This window comes from Oncorhynchus mykiss, chromosome 12, assembly GCF_013265735.2.
Source record: "Oncorhynchus mykiss isolate Arlee chromosome 12, USDA_OmykA_1.1, whole genome shotgun sequence".
In the NCBI taxonomy this organism is placed as follows: Eukaryota; Metazoa; Chordata; class Actinopteri; order Salmoniformes; family Salmonidae; genus Oncorhynchus; species Oncorhynchus mykiss.
In genome coordinates, this window is record NC_048576.1 from 27,859,865 (window position 1) to 27,875,112 (window position 15,248).

The 15,248-nt window shown below is 41.7% G+C and overlaps 1 protein-coding gene across 1 annotated transcript in view; it reads right to left on the bottom strand.

The window, feature by feature from the left end:
• Positions 1-11,694: 11,694 nt before the first annotated feature.
• Positions 11,695-15,248, bottom strand: part of LOC110537326 (nectin-3-like protein) — an 82,329-nt gene continuing 78,775 nt past the window's right edge. Inside the window, exon 8 of the mRNA XM_021623275.2 lies at positions 11,695-13,345. Coding sequence (XP_021478950.1) covers positions 13,178-13,345 — 168 coding nt within the window. The 3' untranslated portion in view covers positions 11,695-13,177. The remainder of the gene's footprint in view (positions 13,346-15,248) is intronic.

The window sequence follows — 15,248 nt, forward strand, 5'->3', positions numbered from 1 at the left end:
AGACTCTTCCTAGAGCTGGCCGCCCGGCCAAACTGAGCAATCGGGGGAGAAGGGCCTTGGTCAGGGAGGTGACCAAGAACCCGATGGTCACTCTGACAGAGCTCCAGAGTTCCTCTGTGGAGATGGGAAAACCTTCCAGAAGGACAACCATCTCTGCAGCACTCCCCCAATCAGGCCTTTATGGTAGAGCGGCCAGACGGAAGCCACTCCTCAGTAAAAGGCACAAACCAGCCTGTTTGGAGTTTGCCAAAAGGCACCTAAAGTTTCTCAGACCATGAGAAACAAGATTCTCTGGTCTGATGAAACCAAGATTGAACGCTTTGGCCTGAATGCCAAGCATCATGTCTGGAGGAAACCTTGCACCATCTATACAGTGAAGCATGGGAGACTAGTTAGGGACCGGCAGGAACTGGGAGACTAGTCAGGATCGAGGCAAAGATGAACGGAGCAAAGTACAGCAAGATCCTTGATGAAAACCTACTCCAGAGCGCTCAGGACCTCAGACTGGGGCGAAGGTTCACCTTCCAACAGAACAACGACCCTAAGCACACAGCGAAGACAACGCAGGACTGGCTCAGCCAGAACCCAGACTTGAACCCGATCGAACATCTCTGGAGAGATCTGAAAATAGCTGTGCAGCAATGCTCCCCATCCAACCTGACAGAGCTTGGGAGGATCTGCAGAGAAGAATGGGAGAAACTCCCCAAATACAGGTGTGCCAAGCTTGAAGCTTCATACCCAAGAAGACTCAAGGCTGTATTCGCTGCCAAAGGTGCATCAACAAAGTACAGAGTAAAAGGTATGAATACTTATTTAAATGCGATACTTCAGCTTTTTTTAAATATAAATTAGCAAACATTTCTAAAAACCTGTTTTTGTTTTGTCATTATGGGATCTTGAGTGTAAACTGATGAGGGGAAAAAAAATACTGTAACCTAACAAAATGTGGAAAAAGTCAAGGGGTCTGAATACTTTCTGAAGGCACTGCATTTAACCCCTATTTTGGGTATGCACAAATCTACCTTCATACTTCCATTCATTTATTTTATTGGTACCGGTTACTTTCAGACGAGTCCCGTGACACTTGTGTGTCAAATTATTTCACTGTATCACAATTCCAGTGGGTCAGAAGTTTACATACACTAAGTTGACTGTGCATTTAAACAGCTTGGAGAATTCCAGAAAATGACGTCATGGCTTTAGAGGCTTCTGATAGGCTAATTGACATAATTTGAGTAAATTGGAGGTGTACCTGTGGATGTATTTCAAGGCCTACCTTCAAAAACTCAATGTCTCTTTGCTTGACATCATGGGAAATTCAAAAGAAATCAGCCAAGACCTCAGAATTTTTTTTGTAGACCTCCACAAGTCTGGTTCATCATTGGGAGTAATTTCCAAACGCCTGAAGGTACCACGTTCATCTGTACAAACAATAGTACGCAGCCGTCATACCGCTCAGGAAGGAGACGCGTTCTGTCTCCTAGAGATGAGCGTACTTTGGTGCGAAAAGTTTAAATCAATCCCAGAACAACAGCAAAGAACCTTGTGAAGATGCTGGAGGAAACAGGTACAAAAGTATCTATATCCACAGTAAAACGAGTCCTATATCGACATAACCTGAAAGGCCGCTCAGCAAGGAAGAAGCCACTGCTCCAAACCCGCCATGAAAAAGCCAGACTATGGTTTGCAACTGCACATGGGGACAAAGATCGTACTTTTTGGAGAAATGTCCTCTGGTCTGATGAAACAAAAATAGAACTGTTTGGCCATAATGACCATCGTTATGTTTAGAGGAAAAAGATGGAGTCTTGCATACCAAAGAACACCATCCCAACCGTGAAGCATGGGGGTGGCAGCATCATGTTGTGGGGGTACTTTACTGCAGTAGGGACTGGTGCACTTCACAAAATAGATGGCTTCATGAGGACGGAAAATTATGTGGATATATTGAAGCAACATCTCAAGACATCAGTCAGTTAAATCTTCCAAATGGACAATGACCCCACGCATACTTCCAATGTTGTGGCAAAATGGCATAAGGACAACAAAGTCAAGGTATTGGAGTGGCCATCACAAAGCTCTGACCTCAATCCCAGAGAAAAGTTGTGGGCAGAACTGAAAAAGTGATTGCGATTAAGGAGACCTACAAACCTGACTCAGTTACAGCAGCTCTGTCAGGAGGAATGGGCCAAAATTCACCCAACTTATTGAGGGAAGCTTGTGGAAGGCTACCCGAAATGTTTGACACAAATTAAACAATTTAAAGGCAATGCTACCAAATACTTACTGAGTGTATGTAAACTTCTCACCCACTGGGAATGTGATGAAAGGAATAAAAGCTTAAATAAATAATTCTCTCTACTATTATTCTGACATTTCACATTCTTAAAATAAAGTGGTGATCCTAACTGACCTAAGACAGGGAATTTTTACGAGTATTAAATGTCAGTAATTGTGAAAAACAGAGTTTAAATGTATTTGGCTAAGGTGTGTGTTAACTTCCGACTTCAACTGTATATATAGTGGCAAGAAAAAGTATGTGAACCCTTTGGAATTACCTGGATTTCTGCATAAATTGGTCGTAAGATTTTATCTGATCTTCATCTTCACAACAACAGACAAACACAGTCTGCTTAAATGAATAACACACACATTTTGTATTTTTCTTGTTTATATTGAATACATCATTTAAACATTCACAGTGTAGGTTGGAAAAGTATGTGAACCTCAAGGCAAATGTTTTATTTATCTGTTATTTTACCAGGTAAGTTGACTGAGAACACATTCTCATTTGCAGCAAGGACCTGGGGAATAGTTACAGGGGTGAGGAGGGGGATGAATGAGCCAATTGTAAACTGGGGATTATTAGGTGACCGTGATGGTTTGAGAATTTAGCCAGGACACCAGGGTTAACACCCCTACGATAAGTGCCATGGGCTCTTTAATGACCTCAGAGAGTCAGGACACGTTTAACATCCCATCTGAAAGACAGCACCCTACACAGGGCAGTGTCCCGAATCACTGCCCTGGGACATTGGGATATTTTTTTTAGACCAGAGGAAAGAGTGCCTCCTACTGGCCCTCCAACACCACTTCCAGCAGGATCTGGTCTCCCATCCAGGAACTGACCAGGACCAACCATGCTTAGCTTCAGAAGCAAGCCAGCAGTGGTATTTTTTTTCCCCCTATTGTAAATGTCTTTCAAATTAATTCCTGAGTAGTATGCTGCTGGCAAATGATTTATCCAAAAGCTAATTAGAATCAGGAGTCAGCTAACCTGGAGTCCAATCATTGAAACGAGATTGGAGATGTTGGTTAGAGCTGCCTAGCCCTATACAAATCACTCACAAAATTTGAGTTTGCTATTCACAAGAAGTATTGCCTGATGTGAACCATGCCTCAAACAAAAGAGATCTCAGAAGACCCATGATTAAGAATTGTTGACTTGCATAAAGCTGGAAAGGGTTACAAAAGTATCTCTCAAAGCCTTGATGTTTATCAATCCATGGTAAAACAAATTGTCTATAAATGGAGAAAGTTCAGCACTGTTTCTACTCTCCCTAGGAGTGGCCGTCCTGCAAAGATGACTGCAAGAGCACAGCTCAGAATGCTCAATGAGATTAAGTCGATTCTTAGAGTGTCAGCTCAAGACTGGAACGTGCTAACATCTCGGTTGACGAGTCTACGATACGTAAAACACTAAACAAGAATGGTGTTCATGGGAGGGCTCCACGAAAGAAGCCACTGCTGTCCAAAACAAACATTGCTGCACGTCTGAAGTTCGCAAAAGAGCATCTGGATGTTCTGCAGCGCTACTGGCCAAATATTCTGTGGACAGATAAAACTAAAGTTGAGTTGTTTGGAGGAACACACAACACTATGTGTGGAGAAAAAAAGGCACAGCACACCAACATCAAAACCTCATCCCAACTGTAAAGTATGGTGGAGAGAGCATCATGGTTTGGAGCTGCTTAGCTGCCTCAGGGCCTGGACAGTTTGCTATCATCGATGGAAAAATGAATTCCAAAGTTTATCAAAACATTTTGCAGGAGAATGTAAGGCTATCTGTCTGCCAATTGAAGCTCAACAGAAGTTGGGTGATGCAACGGGACAATGACCCAAATCACAGAAGTAAATCAACAACAGAATGGCTTCAACAGAAGAAAATACGCCTTCCGGAGTCGCCCAGTCAGAGTCTTGACCTGGGAATGGTTTAAGTGAGGAAGGAAAATGAGCTGATCTTGGCAGAGAGGTTTGGAAATCGCTTTCTTGTTGGTCTATTAACTAATTTACCGCATGGTGATGTCACCATGGAAGACCAAATCTCCATTCTTCCAAAACAGCTCTTACACTAAAAGGGCATTACATCATTTTCACAATTTCACAGTATTATTCCAACCTCGTAGTGTGGAAATATAAATAAAACAACGTTTTTGACTGCACTAATCCTTTCAGAATCATATGTCGCACCTCTATCACCACAAGGAGGTGCTTTGGAACAACAAATGTTAAGCTCCCTTCAGTAAGCATGCAACAGGTAAACTAACTTGTATTCAGATGACATTGGGGCTTACATTTTTATGTTATTTTTAAGTTATTTGTATCTGATTTAAATGTTTTTTTAGAACACTGACATATCTAATTGGATGTAGAAATCATTGCAAAACAATCCAATACATATTACAATGTATAAGTAGATAATACAGTCAGTAGTTACATCACACTAATGCTTTTGGCCTTATGCAGTGTCAAGCCAAACAATGAACACCAGGCTGCTGTGTATGACTGTGTCCCCCTGAGGGGCACAATGGGAGAGCCCAGTGCTGATATTATGACCTCTGACCTCTATTGTTATAGCTGATCGGGCTCGGCATGTGACTAGACGACAGCTGGGGCCACAGATGGAAAGGGGACGCTTACTAAGACACATGCCCCCTGGAAGGCCTTAAGTTTTCATCATCATCATCATCATCATCATCATCATCATCATCATCATCATCATCATCATATTCAATTACATGGATGCCTTCTGTCTTTATGACTTTCTAACTCCTTGTTGAAATGAAATCTTTCTCTGGTTGAAAGGAAAATGTATACACCAGCTGAGTGCAAATGTACACATCTTAAGTCCCTGTGTTTGTATACAGTCCATTCAGAAAGTATTCAAACCCCTTGAATTATTAAATTTGATTCTAAATTGGATTCAAGTGTTTTTTTCCTCATCAATCTACGCACAATACCCCATAATGACAAAGCAAAAAAAGGTTTTTTGAATTTTTACAAAAAAATATATACAAATAAAAGCTGAAATATCACATTTACATAAGTATTCAGACCCTTTACTCAGTACTTTGTTGAAGCATCTTTGGCAGTGATTACAGCCTCGAATCTTCTTGGGTATGATGCTACAACTGTATTTGGGGAGTATCTCCAATTCTTCTCTGCAGATACGCACGCACGCACGCACGCACGCACGCACGCACGCACGCACGCACGCACGCACGCACGCACGCACGCACGCACGCACACACACACACACACACACACACACACACACACACACACACACACACACACACACGCGCGCTCCAGTGTCATTGTCAGATGGAGGTCTGGCAGACAGACAGAGGGAAACCCCACTCCTTCATTGTGATGTATGGAGATGTCTGAACAGAGCCCCACCAATCCTGCTTTATGCGCCACACCACCCCTGCCATGACACAGGGGAGGGAAAATGTCAACATGCTGGCCGGCGCAATGTTGTGCAGGCCTTGGAGTGTGGACATCCACCCTAGCCTCAGCTTAACAGCCATAAATACATAATATGCCCTCAAGGAAGACCAAATGGGTTAAAGAGGCCAGGAGTTACACATCTCCTCTATATTCTCTGGGATCTGTGAATGAGTTACTGAGTCTGTGCACGGAGTAGGAACAGTATAGTACAAGGCAAATACAGGAGCACTGCTCAGCCAACAACAGAAATGGCCATAATACATAGGCCACAAGAACTGACAATGATAGTAGATGCAAAAGAACAGCAAATGGGGCCTTGTTTTATGCAGATATTCAATGTTTGTGAGCATACTGGGAGTATCAACAAAGTGGTCCTTTCTGAAGAACAGTGTGTGGGTTAGAGTAAGAGAACTGGGGAATGGGGTAGAACGAGAAAGAGACAGAAGGGGAGAAAAGAAGGAACGGGAAGAAAAAGGGGTTAAAGGGAGACAGAGATTAGATGAGGGTGATCGATGGGAGGACAAGTGGACAGGATCAATCCTACAGTATATAGAGGCCATCTTGTCACAACAACACACCCTGACACACACACAAGCACACATGCATGCAAGCATGCATACACACACACACACACGCAATCACAGGGCCTCAAAAGGGTGTAGCTCAGATTGTGCAAATGTCTAGACACACACTAACAAAGAATAATGGCTGCTATTTTTGTACTCCTGCGAAAAGGCACATTTTTCTCACTGTACAGACTGAAACTGGGCTGAAACTCAGAAATAATGATTAGGGGGAAAGGCTGGGCAAAACGTTTCATTCCAACACAGGGAGGGTCTGAAACATGTCTCTGTGCATTCATACTCATACTGGAAGCATTCTAGAGGGAGAGAGGCTGTATGTCCTTAAACAACCAGCATGACCTTTTATGTTTACAGGTGGAGTATCACACATAAAAACATACAATATTATCCCCATCAAAAGCACTAAAGTACACTACATAATGAAAAGTATGTGGACACTTGCTCTACAAAAATCTCATTGCAAAATCATGGGGATTAATATGGACTTGGTCCCCCCTTTGTTGCTATAACAGCCTCCACTCTTCTAGGAATGGTGTCCACTAGATGTTAGAACATTGCTGTGGGAACTTCCATTCAGCCACAAGAGCATAGTGAGGTTGGGCACTGATGTCGGGCGATTAGGCCTGGTTCGCAGTCAGCATTCCAAAGGTGTTCGATGGAGTTAAGGTCAGGGCTCTGTACAGGCTAGTCAAGTTCTTCGACACCGATCTCGACAAACCATTTCTGTATTGACCTCGCTTTGTGCATGGGGCATTGTCATGCTGAAATAGGAAAGGGCCTTCCCCAAACGGTTGCCACAAAGTTGGAAGCACAGAATTGTCTAGAATGTCATGTATGCTGTAGCGTTAAGATTTCACTTCACTGGAACTAAAGGGCTAGACCGAACCATAAAAAACAGCCCCAGACCATTATTCATCCTCCACCAAACTTTACAATTGGCAGTATGCATTCGAGCAGTTGGCGATCTCCTAGCATCCGTCAAACCCAGATTCGTTCATCTGACTGCCAGATGGTGAAGTGTGATTTATCACTCCAGAGAACCCGTTTCCATTGTTCCAGAGTCCAATGGCGGTGAGCTTTACACCACTCAGGCCAACGCTTGGCATTGCGCATAGTGATCTTAGGCTTGTGTGCAGCTGCTTGGCCATGGAAAACCATTTCATGAAGCTCCCGACGAACAGTTATTGTGTTGACTTTGCATCCAGAGGCAGTTTGGAACTCGGTAGTGAGTTTTGCAACCTGAGGACAGCACTTACAGTTGACTGGGGCAGATCTACCAGGTTAGAAATTTGACAAACAGACTTGTTGGAAAGGTGGCATCCTATGACGGTGCCAAGTTGAAAATAGCTGAGCTCTTCAGTAAGTCCATTCTACTGCCAATGTTTGTCTATGGAGATTGCATGGCGGTGTGCTCAATTTTATACACCTGTCAGAAACAGGTGTGGCTGAAATAACCGAATCCACTCATTTGAAGGGGTGTCCACATACTTTTGTATGTATAGTGTATATTATCCAACAATGAGGTACACATTTATTCTCCTATCACAGTGTCAAATATATACAGTTGAAGTCAGAAGTTTACATACACTTAGGTTGGAGACACTAAAACGCGTTTTTCAACCACTCCACAAATTTCTTGTTAACAAACTATAGTTTTGGCAAGTCGGTTAGGACATCTACTTTGTGAATGACACAAGTAATTTTTCCAACAATTGTATACAGACAGATTATTTCACTTATAATTCACTGTATCACAATTTCTGTGTGTCAGAAGTTTACATAAAATAAGTTGACTGTGCCTTTAAACAGCTTGCAAAATTCCAGAAAATTATGTCATGGCTTTAGAAGCTTATGATAGGCTAATTGACCTAATTTGAGTCAACTGGAGGTGTTCCTGTGGATGTATTTCAAGGCCTACCTTCAAACTCAGTGACTCTTTGCTTGACATCGTGGAAAAATCCAAATAAATAAGCCCTCCACAAGACCTCCACAAGTCTGGTTCATCCTTGGAAGCAATTTCCAAACGCCTGAAGGTACCACGTTCATCTGTACAAACAATAGTACACAAGTATAAATACCATGGGACCACGCAGCCGTCATACTGCTCAGGAAGGAGACGCATTCTGTCTCCTAGAGATGAAAGTAGTATACTTTGGTGTGAAAAGTGCAAATCAATCCCAGAACAACAGCAAAGGACCTTGTGAAGATTCTAGAGGAAACAGGTACAAAAGTTTCTATATCCACAGTAAAACAAGTCCTATATCGACATAACCTGAAAGGCCGCTCAGCAAGGAAGTAGCCACTGCTCCAAAACCGCCATAAAAAAGACAGACTACGGTTTGCAACTGCACATGGGGACAAAGATCGTACTTTTTGGAGAAATGTCCTCTGGTCTGATGAAACAAAAATAGAACTGTTTGGCCATAATGACCAACGTTATTTTTGGAGGAAAAAGGGGGAGGCTTGCAAGCGGAAAAACACCATCCTAACCGTGAAGCACGGGGGTGGCAGCATCATGTTGTGGGGATGCTTTGCTGCAGGAGGGACTGGTGCACTTCAAAAAATAGATGGCATCATGAGGCAGGAAAATTATGTGGATATATTGAAGCAACATCTCAAGACATCAGTCAGGAAATTAAAGCCTGGTCACAAATGGGTCTTCCAAATGAACAATGACCCCAAGCATACTTTCAAAGTTGTGGCAAAATGGCATAAGGACAACAAAGTCAAGGTATTGGAGTGGCCATCACAAAGCTCTGACCTCAATCCTATAAAACACTGAACTGAAAAATCATGTGCGAGCAAGGAGGCTTACAAACCTGATTCAGTTACACCAGCTCTGTCAGGAGGAATGGGCCAAAATTCACCCAACTTATTGTGGGAAGCTTGTGGAAGGCTACCCGAAACGTTTGACCCAAATTAAACAATTTAAAGGCAATGCTACCAAATAATAATTGAGCGTATGTAAACTTCTGATCCCCTGGGAATGTGATAACATTTCACATTCTTAAAATAAAGTGGTGATTCTAACTGACCTAAGACAGGGAATATTTACTCTGAATAAATGTCAGGAATTGTGAAAAACGGAGATTAAATGTACTTGGCTAAGGTGTATGCAAACTTCCGACTTCAACTGTACATGCAAATATGGGTTTGTTGAGAAACACTTTTATCGACTTTATGAGCAAGAGCTGCTCTGGGTTTCTTGTGCCTCTGTGTTAGACTAGGTTTTATAGATAAGCTTTCAGAAACAATATGTTCCTCCCCCATTTAGATGTCATGAGCTGGACTTGGCTAATAGTGTTTGTCTCCCTGCTGTGGACTGCTCTGTAAACAACCTGCTGGCCGTTGTTCTGTGAGAAACCATTGTTCTATAAACGGTCACAGATCAATACTGAGAAAGAGGAATTAATTTATATCACTTCTGTGTTCTTCTTAGTCTGATTTATAGGTGTTTCACAGTGCTATAAAGAGCAGAACTGGCTCTGTGCTCCACTGATTGAGTCATTCAGAGGGCTCGGTCTGTACTGTGAGGTGAGTAGGAACAGAAATACTACAATGCATTGAACGAGGCAAACACGCACACACTCACGCACATGCAGGCATGGTGAGAGACACACACATGCAGCCGATTTCAACAGATGGCACATCACCAAGTATGGTGCCCGTGATCACCCCTGAATGCTATTAAAGACTCGCCCCTCTCATCTCCATACCCTCATCCTTCAATCCTTCTTTTTTCACTGCTTCGCCACAAAGCCATCAATTATTCCATACCCGTCTCCATGTCACTGTATTTCTTCATCCACATTTTCCAGCAGTAAAATAAATAATGTGACAAACAGCTCAGGGGAAGAAGAAAGGCCAAGCCCCTCCTCTTAAGGGCAGTAAATTGCATGAGTCTGGCCCCCTATGAGAGAGAGAGTGTGTGTGTGTGTGTGTGGCTGGCCAACAGTCCAGCCATTGGCACACAAACATGTTGACAGCACTAGTTTAACAACACCTCAAAAGGTTTTAACCACTGTTATGGGTCACATATAATCACTCTCACGTCACCGTTTTACTCTGTGTCCCTGACAGAAGAGTTGGAGTCCCTCTTCCCTCCATGAGCAGAACATGTCCTGGATAGAAATGATGATGATGATGATAGGCCCTCACTGACCTGAAGCAGAGCTGATACAGTGGGGAGAACAAGTATTTGATACACTGCCGATTTTGCTGCTTTTCCTACTTACAAAGCTACTTACAAAGCATGTAGAGGTCTGTAATTTTTTATCATAGGTACACTTCAACTGTGAGAGACGGAATCTAATAAAATGCTAATGAATTACTTAAAAATCAAATAATGTGATTTTCTGGATGTTTGGTTTAGATTCCGTCTCTCACAGTTGAAGTGTACCTATGATACCAATTACAGACCTCTACATGCTTTGTAAGTAGGAAAACCTGCAAAATCGGCAGTGTATCAAATACTTGTTCACCCCACTGTATCTGTCAATTGGACAGAGAGCTGGCTGCGCTCTTCACACAGGACTCCCTCAGGTGTCTCTGCAGGCATACGATTATTGTAGATATATTTCTTGGCTGTACCTGCGTGCGAGACGTTCCTCATTCTCTATCTGGCCTGTACACCAGCACATTAACAGGGGAGCACTATTCATTAAACTAACAGGCGGGATGTATGTCTGGAAGAGGCCAGTACGCAGGACAGCTACTGGCCAAAAGAAGAAATCCCTCCGTGAACATGTGAACAAACTGAAAATCCATTCATAAACTCATATTTCATTTGTAAAATGTCTTGTTTTCCTTTAAGACCAGTCTAAATTAAACATTATATTTAACTATTTATGAGCTGACAGCCTTATGCAGGATGAGGTAGCCTCTTTAGGAATGTGCTGAGATCAGTTCCCAAACCACCAATGCTATCCTACACATACAATCATAACGATACTTAAGTTGTATAGTAGAACTACAAAAGTGAAACTAGCCCCTCATACACTTATGCCGTTCTACTCGTGCATCAGCAGGGCAGTTTGTTAGCTGATGGAAACTGAGCGAGGTTTGCCCAGGAATTGACACATTTGTATATTTTAAAAGTTATTGCATTCCTGAGAGCTTATTCACCAGTGACAGGGAAACAAACAATGGCCTTATTGTGGGTTGGAGCTCAGCTAGAGCCCTGGTCCCTACCGGCCTGGCCAGGAGAGGAGAAGCACAGAGGCCTAGATCATCAGCACTCTGTTATGTGGGGCTCAGGTCCATAGCAGAATCCTGTCTAGGGCTGATACTGCCCTTCCTATCATTTGACCATTTATAAACAGACTACTTATACTGTATAAATATGATGGTAAAATAAAAAAATAAAAATACCACTGTGTAATAAACATAATGTTTAATATATATAAAAAAAGAAAACACTGCATATATTTAACTAGTCACAATGTAAGAATTACAATTTTAAAAACGGATCATATATATAGTGGAAAAAAATCCCCCTTCAAATATTAACATGGCACAAGAAAATTTCAAAAACTACAAACTTGCAATGAAAAAAAACTAAATATGATTTTCTCACTGACGAAAGAACGATTCATGTTTAAATTTCATGTACGGAAGTAAATATTTTATATGATTCAGTTGACTTCTCAAAACACTAGAACTACACCACATTTATATTTTCTGAACATTTTAGTTCTGAACATTTGTATACAGCGAATTTACATTATATGTTACTATCTGATATAGCCTACTCAATGAAATACTTGATCCTGATGTAACACTGGTGCCTGGTCCTTCAGACCAGGATTTTCCAAACTCGGTACTGGGGCCCGCCCTGGGTGTACTTTTAGTTATTTTCCCCTTACACTATACAGCTGATTCAAATCATCCGAGCTTGATGACAAGTTGATTATCTAAATCACCTGTGTAGCGATAGGGCAGAAGACGAAACGGGCACCCAGAACCTGCTTCAGACAATGTTGCCATCTTTGTTCTTATACCAGAAAGTTAGAATCCTACTAAATTGGCTGCGTGTTTACCAGAACCATTTTGAGATATGTCTGATATTTAATACCACAATTATATAAATAATGATTACATTTATTTTAGTAGTTTAGCAGGCGCTCTTATCAAGTGACTTACAGTTAGTGCATTCATCTTAAGATAGCTACCACATATCTCAGTCATCGTCAGTACATTTTTCCTCACTAAAGGAGCTATCAGCAAAGTCAGTGCTATTAGGGGGGAACAAGTCAAGTACAAGTGTTAGGGGTGCTGTGGGATTATATAAAATGTTTTAATTAGGTTTAAATCTAATTCAAAAAGCATAACTGAACACAGGATTATCACATAATTACAATATCCCTATAGCTACAGTGACATAGTAACTTATTTAATTCCTATACATGTTAAATATTAGTATGGTGTTTTCATATTATTCCACTCCTATATATATATAGTACACAACAGAGATTAGTGAGTTGTTTTAAATATCTATTTTGTCGTACTGTACCAAGTCGGTTTCCTCCCATTCCCCCTACTGTTATGCTCTGTTTATTAATGTGGTTGGGAACAGAAAGGGTGTGTAGTGGTTTATGGTTGTGGAGTGGAGGGGGTGTATGGATGTGTTCCTTCAAGAAACTCAGCAGTTTATGCTTCGGCCTCATTAGTCTTGTTTCTTACAGCTGATAACTGCTGCTCTCAAATGAGTTTAAATGTGGAGTAGACACATCTGTGAAGGCTTGATCAAATCATGAGCTGTTTTTTTGCCTGTGTTCTTCACATTGTAAAGGATGTCCTCTGTGAGCATGGGTGGGGACGGGGTGAGTGACAGGTCCATAGAAGGGCTCAAGGTGTGTCTGTCACACATAGTTTTCCCGGTGGTTGATGAAGATGCGGTCCGTCCCATGCTGGTGACACACCCATTCCTGATAAGACAGTGGCTGATGGGAGGGGCTTCGGGGTTCCTGGTGCGCGAGCCTGGTGGGTGTTCTCTCTGCCATCTCAAACCGGCGATCAGCCCTGCGAGCCTGCAACACACAACAAAGAGGATAGGATGACACTCTCCGTCGCTGTTGATATACAATAAACATATTTTTAAAAAACTTTCCATTTCAATCCTAAATAAATGCAGCTTAAAAATAATATCAAGATGTGTGAGTTGAAAATGATGTTGTTTAGGTTGGCACTGAATCAGTAGAGAGGGGCTCACAAAGGAGAGATGCTAATTGGATGGAAAGGACTGTTCTCCCAGTAGTCCAAACAGACAGCAGCCATTGTTAGAAATACTATACCCACGCTCTACATACACAGATATTAATTTAATAACAGGGAGAAAAGAAACCTTACTAGTGTGTGGTATCAATAGTATTCTTGTCTGTGTGTGCATCTGATAAATTACTCAAATGTATATATTATTGTAGTGTTATTTTCAGACATAACTGTAGTATACTGTAGTATTTACTGTAGTGTTTTGCAGACATGATAGTAGTATATTGTAGTAATTACTCATCAATTTTTTTTGACGTGTGGGCTTGAGGAAACTTACTTGACAAAAACTAAAAGAGCAAATTTTCCATAACCTGTAGGTAGGAAAGACTGGAGTCTGGATAGTTCAGAGCTACTGCTATTTTCTATAACATGTATGGAACACAATACAGCATATGGTCTATACATATGGTCTATTCTCAGTCATGGGTGGCACAAATTGGGATATGGGGGATGCGAATGGGTGGGGTATATGAAAATGAAATAATGTAGTATTACTATAGTAAAAAGGACTGTAGTGTTTTTGCCAACAATGTAGTGTTTTTGCGGACGTTACTGTAGTATTTACAATGCTATTCTACAGTATACTACAACATTCTATGTAATCCCTACACGATCGAGGGGGATACTTAAGCAATAAGGCATGATGGGGTGTGGTATTTGACCAATATACCATGGCTAACTGCTGTTCTTACGCACAACGCAAAGTGGATTGCCTGGATACAGGCATTATACCACAAACCCCCAAGGTGCCTTATTGCTATTATAAACTATTTGCCAATGTAATTAGAGCAGTAAAAAGACATATTTTGTCATACCCTTGGTATACGGTCTGATATACCACGGCTGTCAGCCAATCAAGAGAGAGACACTCAAGTGTTTTAGTACTATATCTCTTGACACAATGATGAAAATAATCATGGCCTCTAAACCTTCAAGCTGCACACTGGACCCTATTCCAACTAAACTACTGAAAGAGCTGCTTCCTGTGCTTGGCCATCCTATGTTGAACATAATAAACGGCTCTCTATCCACCGGATGTGTACAAAACTCACTAAAAGTGGCAGTAATAAAGCCTCTCTTGAAAAAGCCTAACCTTGACCCAGAAAATATAAAAAACTATCGGCCTATATCGAATCTTCCATTCCTCTCAAAATGTATTGAAAAAGCTGTTGGGCAGCAACTCACTGCCTTCCTGAAGACAAACAATGTATACGAAATGCTTCAGTCTGGTTTTAGACCCCATCATAGCACTGACTGCACTTGTGAAGGTGGTAAATTACCTTTTAATGGCATCAGACCGAGGCTCTGCATCTGTCCTCGTGCTCCTAGACCTTAGTGCTGCTTTTGATACCATCGATCACCACATTCTTTTGGAGAGATTGGAAACCCAAATTGATCTACACGGACAAGTTCTGGCCTGGTTTAGATCTTATCTGTCGGAAAGATATCAGTTTGTCTCTGTGAATGGTTTGTCCTCTGACAAATCAACTGTAAATTTCGGTGTTCCTCAAGGTTCTGTTTTAGGACCACTATTGTTTTCACTATATATTTTACCTCTTGGAGATGTCATTCGAAAACATAACTTTCACTGCTATGCGGATGACACACAGCTGTACATTTCAATGAAACATGGTGAAGCCCCAAAATTGCCCTCGCTAGAAG